Here is a 14,364-nt window from a genome sequence, read left to right on the forward strand (position 1 = left end):
CCACAGGAATTGCCAAAGCAGTTACCACCTCGACGACCAGTGGATCACCCAATCGAACTTATTCCCGGCAGTAATCCACCGTCGAAACCTCCTTATCGGGTTTCTCACACTCAAAATGAAGAAATCCAAAGACAGGTCACCGAGCTACTCGACAAAGGTCACATTCGGCCCAGTCGCAACCCTTTCGGATCTCCTGTACTACTTGTGGAAAAAAAGAACAAGTCTATGCGCCTCTGCATCGACTACCGAGCCCTCAACAAGCTCACTATCAAAAACAAGTATCCATTGCCTCGCATTGATGACCTTTTCGATCAACTTCTACATGCAACACACTTCTCCAAGATTGATCTTCGTTCAAGTTATCATCAAATTCGTATACGAGAAGGCGATGAATACAAGACAGCTTTTCGAACAAAGTATGGACACTATGAATGTTTGGTCATGCCTTTTGGGTTAAACAATGCCCCGGCCACATTCATGACATTAATGAACGACATCTTCAGGCCTTTCCTCGATAAGTTCGTCATCGTTTACCTCGATGACATCCTCGTTTTCAGCAAAACCCTACATGAGCACAAACAACATCTTCACCAAGTTTTTGAAGTTCTCCGTGCAAATTCTCTCTACATCAACATTGAGAAGAGTGAGTTCTTCAAGACCCAACTCGAATATTTGGGACATGTTATTTCAGCTCAAGGTATCTCTGTGGATCCCAAGAAGGTCGAGGTAATCCGAAACTGGCCTACTCCTAAGAATGTTCATGATGTCCGCTCTTTTCTCGGATTGGCAAACTTTTACCATACAAAGGTCTATCAGTTTTCCGAAATCGCAGCTCCTATGTCCGAATTATTGAAAAGCACAGCAATTTTTCAGTGGCTTCCCGAAACAGAGTATAGTTTCCAACAACTCAAGCAAGCACTCACTACCACACCAGTTATGGCTATTGCTGACCCAAATCTCCCCTTTGAGGTCATGACCGACGCTTCCGACATCGCTACAGGAGCAGTCTTGATGCAAGAAGGCAGAGTTATTGCTTTTGACAGCCATAAACATTCTGATATCCAAACCCGATATCCGGTCTATGATAAGGAGTTTCTTGCTGTTGTACATGCTTATCGCTCTTGGAAACATTATCTCATGGGTGCCGACTCTGTGGTCAAAACAGACCACCACTCTCTCAAGTATATTTTTACTCAGCCAGTCATGAACGCTCGACAAGCACGCTGGGTTGAGTTTTTGGCCAACTTTCACATGACCATTGAGTACATACCAAGACTACGCAATGTAGTTGCAGACGCTCTCAGCAGGTTACCTCTAGCATCAGCCATGGTAATCTCTACATTATCTGTGGATGTTCCGAACTCATTCAAAGGAAAGTATTTCAATGATAAAGACTTCGGCACCGCAGTACAAGTTCTTTCCAAAGATCAACCTTCGACTTCCGAACAGAAGATTTTCTCATCCTATTCTTATACGGACGACCTTCTGTATTATCAAGATCGCGTCTGTATACCACATGACAAGGATGTTCGACGTCTTTTGTTAAAAGAGCATCATGTAGTTCCTTATGCTGCCCATCCAGGCATCAATAAGACTTATCGGTTACTCAGTGCAACATACTACTGGCCTCAGATGAAAAGAGATGTCATCAACATGGTTACATCTTGTCTTTCATGTCAACAAATGAAAGCAAGTCGACGACTTCCAACAGGACTTCTTCAGCCTCTTCCAGTTCCAATTGAAAGGTGGGAAAGTATTTCCATGGATTTCATTACAACACTACCACGATCCTCCAGAGGTAACACTCAGATTATGGTAATTGTTGATCGATTGTCCAAAATGGCACACTTTGTTGCTTGCAAAAGCAGTGCACAGGCACCGGACATAGCCAAACTCTTTATACAACACATCTTCCGACACCATGGATTACCCAAGAATATCATATCCGACAGAGATCCTAAGTTTACCAGTCACTTTTGGATTTCACTGTTCGAATCTTTGGGTACTACTCTACTGTTCAGTTCAGCTTACCACCCAGAATCAGATGGACAGACTGAAAGAGTCAACCAAGTTCTGGAAGAAATGCTTCGACATTATGTTCAATCACGCCTAGCAGCCTAGGAAGAGTATCTACCACTCCTCGAGTTTGCTTATAATAACTCTTTCCATAGTGCCATCAGCATGACTCCATTCCAAGCAGCTTATGGACACACTCCGATTGTACCAACAAATTTTGTACTTCAACATCGAGTGGCCCTAGCTGATCAACTGGTTCAAGAAATGCAAGACATTCTACTGCAAGTCAGGGATCATATGCGAAAAGCGCAAGAGCGGTATCAACGGTCTGCCAACAAACATAGACGTCACCTGGAATTTAACACTGATGACATGGTGCTATTATTTGTAGCCCCACATCGCTATAAGACGGTTAAGTCTGTGTTTCCTAAGTTGTGACCAAGATACTATGGACCTTTCTGGATCGTGAAGAAAAATTCACCTTTAAGTTATAAATTGGAATTACCACCATCATGGGGTAAAATCCATCCAACATTTCATATTTCTTGGCTAAAGACGTACATTCCAGGCGATGAAGCAGTTCCTCCTGCAGGTGATTATGTCCCAGAAATCGAAGACGATTATGTTCTCCTTATTCCTGAGCGTATTCTGGACCATCGACAGCGAGAGACTCGACATCGACTTATCACGGAATTCCTTGTTCTTTGGCGAGATCTGGACGACTCCGACGCTACTTGGCAGTCCAATGAAGACTTACAGCAGTACCCTGATCTATTACAGCAGTATTTTCAGCATCTACCATGATATTTTCTACATCGGTTCATTATCTCCACCAGGGTCTTCTTTTGAGTGGGAGGGGATGTCACGGTCTGTGACGTATCAACAAAACATACAAGTTACTTAGAGCAAATTATTACTAGCCTCACATGGAAAGTGATGCCATAAAGGTGGTAATATCATGCTTGTCTTGCTAACAAATGATAGTATGCACACTATTATCACCAGGACTTCTTCAACCGCTTTCAAACTGAAAGATGGGAAAGCATCTCCATGGATTTCATTACAACCTTACCTCGTTCCTATAAAAGTAACACGTATCATGTTAATCGTTAATTGGTTGTTTGAAATGGCACATTTCATCCCTTGCAAGAAGAATGCTCAAGCTCTGGACATTGCACGGTTATTGATACAACACATTCTTTGACTCCATGGTTTGCCAAAAAACATCATCTCAGACAAAGATACCAAAGCTCACTAGATTTCTCTTACATCTTTGGGCACAACATTACGCTTCAGCTCAACTTCTCATCCAAAATGAGATGGTCAGACTTAAAGAGTCAATCAAGTCTTGGACCAAAATTTACGTCACTTCATTCGATTATCTTCTTGGAAAGAGTATTTACCACTCATAGAGTTCAGATACAACTCGTCTTTCCATAGTGCTATTAGCATGACTGTGTTTTAAGCAGCCTATACACACACTCCAATAGTACCCACAAATTTTATACTTCAACATGGTGTGCCCTTAACTGAACAAATTGTTCAAATGCACAACATGCTACAACAAGTCAGGGATAGGGATGAGATGAGCAACCCCAAGAGCGGTATGAACACAAGCAGATGTCATCTTAACTTCAATAACCGTGGCACGGTTCTATTATTTGCAGCTCCACATTGCTACGTTTCCTTAACTGTGACCACTGTGGACCCATTCCAAATCATATAGAAACGGTCAACACTAAGTTATACGCTGGATTTGCCACCACCTTGGAGTGGAATTCACCCTTCATTTTACAATTTATGGTTGAAGGTATATGTTCCAGGTGATGAAGATGTTCCCGCTCTAGGCGATTATGTTCCAAAAGTCAAACATAACTATGTTTTACTCATTCCCGTCACTTGAGCACATTCTAGACCACCAATGGCGAGAGACACACCACTTATCACTGAGTTCCTCATTCAACAGCATGATCTTGATTATTCTAACGCTACTTTGAAGTTCTGCAACAGTACCTCAACAGCAGTATTTTCAGCATCAGACAAGATTCATTCTCCCCCAGCTCATCTTTTCCATAAAGCAATACAGATTTTCTTGGATATTAAATCACTAAGATTCTTACAAGCCAACTCCCACACAGCGGAAAGACATAGATTGAGATCACATGATGTCAGTCCAAGAACCAACTTTTTGTTTTGTTTTGTTTTGAGAGCCGACTTTGCTGTGTTTGGGCTTGCACCCACCAGACATCTCATGGAGAACTCTTTCCCCCCACCTTATTTATTCGGTGCCACCTCAAGTGTGGACCCTCTAGCAATCAGTACACCTCAGAGAGCAGAGAAGATACCAGGGCACTGACGAACCCAGGCATGCAGGACTTGCCTCCGACCCCGAAGGCCTCGGGCTCACCACGCTAAAACTCCATGAACCGGCGGGTGCTCGAACAAGAGCTGCCATAACCATACAGGGCGTCGGCTCAACGGTGGTGTCAACCAGCATCTGGAGTCTCGCCCCTCTCCGTATGCCTTGCTTTCAACATGGTCCCCTCCACGTACTTGCACTCCAACGCTTTCTCGTCATGTGATGCTCACTTACTCACTCCATGTGCATATATGTAAAGAAAGTACACTGCAGAAGTGTAAAGAGAACACTCAGATGTACAGCCAAAACAATGTGTTAATGTCAGCTCCGTATGCTGTCCCTACTGAGGTAGACTTTTCCTGTTCACCACAAGCCTTCCTGTGGGCCAATCTCAACTTTGGCCTGAATGAAGAGTGCTTGTTTTCCTTGCCTTCTACCCTGTTTCTCTGACAAAGCCCTTAATAAAAGCTACCATGTCTTCCCAGCTTGCTTTCCCATTCTGAAGTATATTTGGTCTCTCTTGAACTGCTCATACTACGTCTGATTTTGTTTAATGAATCTCCTCTTCTTTATCTGACAGTATCTGGTATGTATTTTCCTGAGCTAATGCAGGTTTCCAAGCATCCCTAGCATGTTTGTACTCTGTGCTATCCTTCCCGTTGCATGGAAACCCTTTGTCCTTGCTTTAAATTTGAAACAAGTGAGATGTATTTATTAACACCTTTGTCAAGTGACTGTTTATGTCCTTGCGATTGCCTCATGACTCACATACCGGTCTTTTCCAACAAGCCTTAACTGTGCTTGAACCCTGTCCTAGCATTGTCATTTTCTGCCATAACAATTGTGCCTTGTCTGGAATAATGTTCAATCTCTTCTCCCAGGAACAGAAGTCAGGGCATTGATGAGAAGGGCATGGCAACAGTGGTGATTTATCTGTTATCCGTATGTGAGTTCCAAAAAGTTCAAATGCCCTAGCTAATTGGGCAGGTTTGCTATCCGCATATGGTTTCCAAAAACCTTTAGAGAAGCAGCGTACAACACAGGTCAACAGAGTTAAGGAAAGGACAAGGACAATTCGGATAGGGAGGAAGAACAACTCAAACTTCAATCTGTGCAGATGGCATCATAAACCCTATTTTTGAACAAACAAAACAATACGAAGTTAACCTATCAGATGCATTTTGCACGAACCTTCCTGTTCCAAAGGCACCTATGTACTAAATATCAACACCATTGCATGACTCAGATACCAGAACACAAGCACAGCAGAAAAGGGTGACCACTCTGAGTCCAGCAACACCAGCACGAGACTTTATGCAACACAGCAAGCCCCACCATGAGAAAAGATTTACCTTTCTGAGGCACAGTGCTCTCTTCTTCAGATTCTGCAAAGAGTTTTTTAGTTCTTGAGCTTTTGCGTACTTTGATCTCTGTCTTTGCTTGCTTCGTTCCGCTACCAGGACTGGCTACCTGTAGCTTATCCTCCACGACTCCTTGCTTCTTCTCCTCCAGCTGTGAAATAATACAATCACTATCTTGAAAGAGACTGCAGAGCTTACAAAGCCATTTCATGATACAAACTCAAAGGAAGACTCGACCTCTGTGCAACAGACGCAAGCAACAGATATAGTACAAATTACCCTAGCAGAGAAACTTATAATTTAAATATCCATACAGTGCATAGAACCCTTTTGCTCGATGCAATATCAGAAGTTAACGCAACTCTCTGTCTAGGAGTGCATAGAGAAGAACCAGACCTTCACAAAGCTGATGATGCCCGATTTAGTTCTGCCTCTCCTGGGCTGGATTTTCTCTGCATTGCATATCTTTTCGGTGACCATGGTCTCTTGTGATACCCCGGTAGTCTCATTGAGACACTGAGAGGGATCCTTATAATTGATGTCCTCAATCGATTCTCCCTTGTTCAATTCCTCAGGCGACGTGGAAACTTTTGCTTCTCCCATGGAATTTTCTCCGACCACGACAAGTAAATTTCGTGACTTGCTCAAGCTTGCATGATCCTCTGCAGTGCCTAGCTCAGCAGGCCTATGTTCTGCGGAATGTATAGCTAAGACCAAACTTTGCTGCGCCTTAATCTTATTTTCGCTAGTGCTCGCAAAACTTACTGTTCTGACCGGTTCATCGACAAGGCCTGTGTCTTCACGCTGCTCCTTCGTGGGTTCTACCTGTGTAGTGCTAGCTGACGCCTGAATAATTGCCTTCAGAAAATCTTCATCTTTTTGTTCTACTGCTGCGCTTCTCACCGTCACAGTTTCGTCTCCAATTCTGTCGATGATCTCCTTGACCCCGGACATCGGTTGCGTTGTCCTCTTGGACTTTTGCTGGTCAACACGAGAGCTCGCGCACTCTGGTGAAGGAATTTCCGCATCACAGGATGCTTTGGCTAGCACATTAAAAACGCTCAGGTTCGCACATGATTTTACAGCCTTTCCGGAACGCCTGCTTTGACGAACAAGCACGCGGGCTGAGGAGGCGATCTTCGTCCGAGAAACCGAGAGACCAGAGTCAGAATTCACAGGCAATTCTGTTTCGACCAGTTGAGCAGTCTGCGTCTCGACATTGTCTGCTACACATCTCTTCCCTAGGAAAGCATAAAGAATTTTGCAGCTCGACATAGCCCTAGAGGAACCATCTCGTTCAAGCTCGGCTCCGCCGGTCGCATTGGGAGAGGAGACGGCTGCCATACAGGGAAAACATTATTTGATTCAAGTAAGTGTAAGAGCTAGAATTGCTCTGCCAGCGTCTTTTTCTCCCGACTCTCGCTCTGCATGAAGTCTTCGCTGGATTCAGCAAAGAAAGTGACCTCAGGATCGCTAAAATCTCCTCAGCTGCAAGCAATTGGCTCCAAGCTATCGTCTCCGACCAATTACCGTCGAACCAGCACAATTACCAAAATTTTCCCCCCGAAGCTTGAAACCGTACGAAGAAACGAATGGATCTCCTCTGTCCTCGCCGACAGAACTTCCGTTGGACGACTTCCATTAACCAAAAAGAAAAGAGAAAAACCGTGGTTCTGAAGCTTATCCTTTTCGCTGGATGAACGTTTCACGATCGCGACACTGATCAAATAACTAAAGGGAATGAGCAAACAAAATGAGCTTGAAGCGAATAGGAAAGTTGGCTGATTTGCATCGCGAGGAGTCCGCCATAGCCAAAAACTCGAAAGCTTCGCGCCAAAAATCATTCCAGGCTTGCCTAGTCTACTTTGGAAGTGACTTAAGGTTGGAGGGAAAGGGCTCCAAGGAAGCCCGGTTCGAACCGGTGGAAAATTGAAATGGATCAAATGAGAGAGTACTAGATGTCTACCTTGCCACACCGTAGGCCTTTCTCGGTGGCTTCCCCATTGGAAAAGGGCAACCTTGCCTTTTCTGGGCCGCCGTCTAAAGCCAGTAGAAGGGGCATTTACCATCATTTTGCGGTGAGGTTCTAAATCGAGTTGCTCCAAGGAAGCCGCAAAAGGCGGCGGAGGGGGGACACGCATTTGAACCAATCTCTCATTTGGTCCATTTCCACGACCAAGTGTGTCTTGGCCTCTTTCTGCGGCAACACACAGAGACCCCAAAACTACAAACCAGACACCACGTGAATGGGCGGTAGGCCTTTCCCAACGGCTTCCCAATCTGAAAAGGGCAACCTAGGCCCATCAAGAACTAGCGGGAGGGGATTAACCAACATTTTGTGGGAAGTTTTAAACTGAGTGCCGATGGTGCGGTTTTATTGGGTGGCAGCAATGTGAGTTGCCAAACGACTCAAAGATGGTGTGGACGAACAGCGGGTAGCCACAAGCATGCAAAGGCAAGGCACAGGCATCACACGAGCAAAGGTCGTAGGATGAGCAATGAATGTTGCAATGCACACAAATGGGGGTAGACTGTGCATCATGGCCAGACTAGGGCTATGCATCACGAGCAAACTGTGCAGATTGTCACAGGCAAATGGGGGCAGAATGTGGATCCCAAGAACAGCATGCGAAGGTATCAGAGGTGCGCATAGATGTCATATGGTATTTTGTCAGACGTGCCACTTATTGGCGGGTGGGAAATTTAGTCACGGGTCTTTTTCCACTTGTGGAGATAGTTTGTGCAATGGGTACTCATAAAATCTTTTGAACATGGTATATGAGAAGCATAGCCTTTTTATTCCTATGGACCATCCCTATCAAGTGGATCCATCTTTTGGGGAGGCAGAACTAGCTCTTATTCCTCTGATCGTGACATCCGGGCTTGGACGTTGCTCAAACACTACAACATATTGTGACACATTGCGTTCCACCCCAAGTGTTGCTCCATCAAAGACAAGAGCACAACTAGGTTAGGGCCACATGTGATTTTTATGATGAGTTGGAAATGAGCTCATACATGACCTCCAGCAACAGATAGAAGCCGAGTTAGCAAGTTTGAAGGCTGAAACAATGACCTGCAGGTCATGCAAGTAGCGTTAATGGGCCAATATCAGGAAGCAATGGGTGTGCTTCGCTTTTCTTGGAATACCAAGGGTTCACAACGCCAAATGATGGTGGAGGTGGAGGAGAAAATCAATTCGTTTGCAATCTCTCTAGATCATGGGTTGACTAGGGTTGTGTATCGCGAGAGCAAACTATGCAAATTGTTGTGCAAAATTGTCAGAGGTGCACAAAGATGTCATATGGTCTTTTATCAGACATGCCACTTGTTGGCGGGCAATTTAGTCACGGGTAGTTTTCCACTTGTGCAAATAGTGCAGTGGGTACTCATAATACATTTTTGAAGATAGTATATGAGAGGCACAGGCAGTTTATTCCTATGGACCATCCCTATTGAGTGGATCCATCTTTTGGGGAGGAAAAACTAGCTCCTATTCCTCCAATCGTGAGACCCCACAATTGGGAGTGACGTTGGCATGATGTAGAAGTATAAACACCTCCACTTGGCATGCAACATCTTTCCATATTTTACGCTCTTCTTGATTGGAGGCAACATAGCTATAGGACCCAATGCATATACTCAAAAATGTGACCAAAAGTATATGGAAGCATATTATTAGGGTTAGAGATAGCCCAAAAGCACATGAGGACTTGAAAGTGTGAAAACCAAAGAGCCTTTTGGTCAAAATAGAACCATGTAGGCAAGGTGATTTTACCAAAAGCACCATGGATGTTGACAAAAGCAAACATGACCTAGGTGAAGAGTGTTATCGTGGGTATGAAAATCCCAACTGGGTACATGCATAACTTAAAGGGTGCCTTTACTTCAAATGGAAAACGAAGTGGTCTAAAGTCGCTAGATTAGCACAAAATGATACTGATAACATTGTTTCCACTTAATTTCAAATTGCTTTTGAACTCTTGTTTCAATTTTGCTGACACGTGATTGTTACTTTCGTGTGTACTTCTAATTTGTTTGTAGGAATGTATTACTAAAGATGCCTTGGATGCCATCAGCAAACTCGGTGTATGTGTAAGGTAAGTTAGAGGGTTTGCTAATGCTTGTTTAATCTCCTTTCTCATTGCAAAAGTTAGTTCCATCACTTACAAATCAATAAGTGCATGTGGATATCATCAAAAGAGATCAAGAAATCGTCCATTTTGGAAATGAGGATTCTCACCATTAAAGCCATATGTTTGCTTGAGAAGGAATTTCAAACAAGTATCATGGACATCCAATTCCATCTACTTGTGCACTTAGTAGATGAAGTGGCATATGCATAGCCGATGGATGTTTTTCTTGGAACAGTTTATGAAGGTGTTGAAAGGGTAAGTGAGACAAAAAGCTAGACCGAAGGGAAGCATGGGAGAAGGCTGTGTCACATAAGAGAATATGTTTTACATTACGGAGTTTCTTATATAGCTCATGCCTCGACTTTGGGATAATAGCGATGACCCATGGGTTGTTGGAGAGATCGGATGAGGGAAGGGAAAGCTAAAGAAAATGAGTGTCTCCTTGCAACTCAAAGTGAACACCTTTCATCTTTACAACTATGGAGAAATGGATCAAAGAATATGAAGAAGAAAGAGCTAAATGAGAGAAGGATAGAAGAGCGTGGTGCAGTACCAATAGCAGTAGGAAGTATCCCCCATAGTTATAAAAAAGACTTGCTAAATGTACTTTTTATGCTCTGAAAGATGCTAGTCAAAGAGGGGAGATTGTGACAGATAGGGAAGAGGAATTTGCATGAGTTTATGATCTAAAAATATATAATCCTATTGATTTTATTACAGTTGTTTATAACCTTATATATATGCTAAGGAGAATCCATTATCTCTGCAACACCATCATCCAACAGAATGTGGTCGTATGGATAACGAGGAGAGGAAATTGATGTAAAGCGCAACACATTTAATTGAGGAGTCATGGCCTATTTTTGCAAGACAGTAGACCTAGTGTGAGGGATGCAAATCTCATCACTGGCAAAATGGATTATGTTGGAACCATACAAGACATTTTGCAAGTGAATTTTAGAAAATTTTAAGTATTTATATTTGATGTCAAATGGTCAAAGTCATCTACAGAGTTGCTCAACAAACTACAATTAGGAAGGATCTAAATGGGTTTTTTGCCATTAACTCAACAATAATTTGGGATGACCTTACTAACACGTTCGTTCTACCGATGCACTGGGTGTGAGAAGGGAAGAGAGCAATAGTGAGAGCAAGAAACAGGATAGTGAGAGAGCTAAAAACGTAGTTGCAATTAGATGAGAGAGTTACAATTGAATGGAGTGATAGGTTTTGTCTAAGTGACAAAACCTTATCCTTCACTAACCATAGTTAGTGAACTAACTGTGGTTAGGGGGGAAAACCTCTAAGTGAGGGAAAAGTGCCCCTAACCTACTTATTACATTACATTGGTCACTGCTAAATTATAGCAATAATTCTAACACCCACCTGCAGTGCTAATGTCATGTACAAGGAAAAGATCAATCACCAAAAGGAGATAAGTTCAGGGCACTGTGAAATGCCTCAACTTTTCACATGGAAGTGCTTTGGTGAAAATGTCTGCAACATTGTCATGTGTTGACACATAGATCATGCTGATCTCTCCTGCATGCAACTTCTACGTAGTGATAATGAACCTCAATGTGCTTCGTGCGAGCATGAAACACAGGATTCTTTGCCACTACAATAGCACTCTGACTATCAGTGAGAATTGGAGAAGGACCCTCCAATGAAAGATGAAGATCAGCAAATAAACGACGCAACCAAACACATTCAACTGTCACTGTGAAAGTTGCCCTGTACTCAGCTTCACATGAAGAGGTAGCCACTATAGATTGTTTCTTGCTCAACTAAGAAATACAAGCTTTGCCCAAAAAGAAACAATTGCCACTTGTGGACTGCCTAGTGTCATAATCTCTAGCCCAATCTGAGTCACTGTAGGCATGCATATGCAAGTCACCCCCCCTTGGAAACATCAAGCCAAAAGACTTGGTACCTTGCAAATAACGGAAGATGCGTTTTATAGCCTACCAATGCATAGTTTTTGGTGGGCTGTGCATATATCTGCTCACCTGAGAAACTGCAAACTGAATATCAGGTCGTGCATTGCAGAGATAAATGAGGCATCCAATATCCTGACTGTAGAGTGTGACATCAAATGATTCACCTGCTTCATGCATTGTAAGCTTCAGCCCCGGCTCCATGGGAGTAGCTATGGGCTTACAATCCTGCATATTGAATTTGTCCAAGAGTTTTTGCACATACTTGGATTGAGACATACCGATGCCACTTTGCTCTTGAGTGAACTGGATCCCCAAATAAAAGTGTAGCAGCCCCAAATTTGACATGTCAAAAGTGGTCTACAATTCAGCTTTACAATCTGCAATATTATCTTCATTTGATCCTGTGAGCAGTAAGTCATCTACATAAAGAATGATGACTAAAATATCCCCCCATCCTTCTTGATGTAGAGGGTGCTTTCAGTTGGACTGTTGTGCAGCCCCTTGCTGGTCAGAAAGGCATGAATCTTTGCATACCATGCACATGGGGTCTGTTTCAGCCCATATAAAGCTTTATTCGGCTTGCATACCTGAAGTGCATTTCCTGAAATTTTAAAGCCTGGAGGTTGTTTGACATAAACCTCTTCCAACAAGTCTCCATTAAGGAAGGCTGTTTTTATGTCCAACTGATGAACATTCCACTGAAAATTTGCAGCCATTGCTATGACTGACCGGATGGTTGTCGTTCTAGATGTAGGAGCAAAAGTCTCCTCATAGTCTATGCCCTTTTTCTGAGCATATCCTTTTGCGACCAGCCTTGCCTTGTACCTATCAATGGTGCCATCTGGTTTTCTTTTAACTTTGAAAACCCACTGTGTACCTATGGCATGTTTACTTGGTGGCAAATCAACAACTTCCCATGTCTGATTTTTCTTAATGGACTGCAACTCATTGTGCATGGCATTCATCCAATGCACATCATCATGTGCCTCTTCAAATGTCTCAGGTTCCTCTTCATCAAGAAGAGTACCTACATAAGCTGATTCAACTGAAAGAGCACCTCCCCCATGCCTTACTACACTCCGAGTTCTGCCAGGTAATGGAGCATCAATTTTACTCTCCCTGAGAGTCTGTAACAGCCAATTTGGGACTGTTTTTGCTACATGTATATCTGTAATTTCTTGCTAAACAACCTCTTCCACGGCTTATGGAGGTGGTATGACGTCGTATGGCTGAATCGAAGCATGTGGAGGTATCTAAAAATTCTGATTTTCATCAGATATATCAGCAGGGGAACCCAAGGCAATGGGTAGTAACCCCTCAAATACATCACCGGAAGAAGAAGGCATATCAAATTCAACTTGAGTGTGAGCTGAATTTTTTGAAAATATTACATCTCTACTGACAATGATCTTGCATGTGACAAGATTGTAGAGACAGTACCCCTTGCTTTCTACACTATACCCAACAAAAATGCATTTGATTGCCTTACCAGACAACTTATGCCGAAACTCAACAGGTACATGAGCATAAGCAAGGCATCCCAAGACACAAAAATGATCCACAAAAGGCTTTCTCCCTTGCCAAACTTCATAGAGAGTCTTAGTCTTCAAAGCTTTTATAGGTGCCCGATTTAAAACATAATTGGCACACACGAGACCTTGAAGCCAAAATTTGTGAGGCAATTTTTTGCTTTTCGGCATACATCTATCCATCTCCATAAGAGTACGATTTTTTCTGTCAACTCTCCCATTTTGCTGAGGAGTTAGCCTCATTGTAAGCTGATGTACAATGCCCTTGTCTTTCAAAAAAGCATCAAAATCTGCAGAAAAGTACTCCCCTCCTCTATCAGTGCGTAATGTCTGTATCTTGAGTCCAGATTCATTCTCAACCATGGCTGCAAAGTGTTTGAAGACCATAAACACTTTTGATTTGTGTTTCAGCCCATAAACCCAAGTGTAGTTGGAGTAGTCATCTATAAAAGTGATAAAGTAAAGATGACCACCCAATGATGGAGTCCTCATGGGACCATAGACATCACTATGTATAAGCTGTAATTTTCAAACAGCTTTAACTTATCCATCCTTCTTAAAAGGAGATTTGTGCATTTTACTAAGAATGCACCCTTCACAGGCATGTGGAGGAGGTGTTTCAAGAGGAGGCAATGCATCAACCATGGCATGTTTTTGAAGCGTCATCAAGCTGCCATAATGCATGTGTCCATATCTCGCGTGCCATAACTCCGCATTCTGCATAGCAGTAGTAGGAGTGGAAACTGTAAGAGCATGTGCTGGTCTTTTCTCATACATGTCAAGCTGAAAAAGACCACATAACAAAGTGCTAGATAATCTCAAGGCATAGTCATGCACTCTATCATGGACTGCACACTTGTCACCTTCAAAAATGACCTGAAATCCAGCTCTGTTAAGAGTGGACACTGAAAGTAGATTTTTTGTGATACCAGGCACATACAAGACCTCAGAAATTGTGAATGTTGAGCCATCAATGGCTTGTAAGTTCAACTTCTCCTGTACCACGGACTGAATAGGAGGAGT

At 43.0% G+C, this 14,364-nt stretch overlaps 1 protein-coding gene across 1 annotated transcript in view; it reads right to left on the reverse strand.

Annotated features, from left to right (window-relative positions):
• The window catches only part of LOC147896988 (P-loop containing nucleoside triphosphate hydrolases superfamily protein), a 129,814-nt gene extending 122,253 nt beyond the window's left edge, over positions 1-7,561 (reverse strand). The window contains exons 1-2 of the mRNA XM_087381387.1: positions 6,133-7,561; positions 5,728-5,887 (exon numbers count right to left, since the gene is read on the reverse strand). Of these exons, the coding sequence (XP_087237513.1) occupies positions 5,728-5,887; positions 6,133-7,080 (1,108 nt within the window). The 5' untranslated portion in view covers positions 7,081-7,561. The remainder of the gene's footprint in view (positions 1-5,727; positions 5,888-6,132) is intronic.
• Between the last annotated feature and the right edge of the window lie 6,803 nt (positions 7,562-14,364).

The sequence above is a fragment of the Dipteris shenzhenensis genome, chromosome 11 (genome assembly GCF_047967505.1).
Source record: "Dipteris shenzhenensis isolate YYH24624 ecotype China chromosome 11, Dip_SZ_1.0, whole genome shotgun sequence".
NCBI classification, from domain to species: domain Eukaryota; kingdom Viridiplantae; phylum Streptophyta; class Polypodiopsida; order Gleicheniales; family Dipteridaceae; genus Dipteris; species Dipteris shenzhenensis.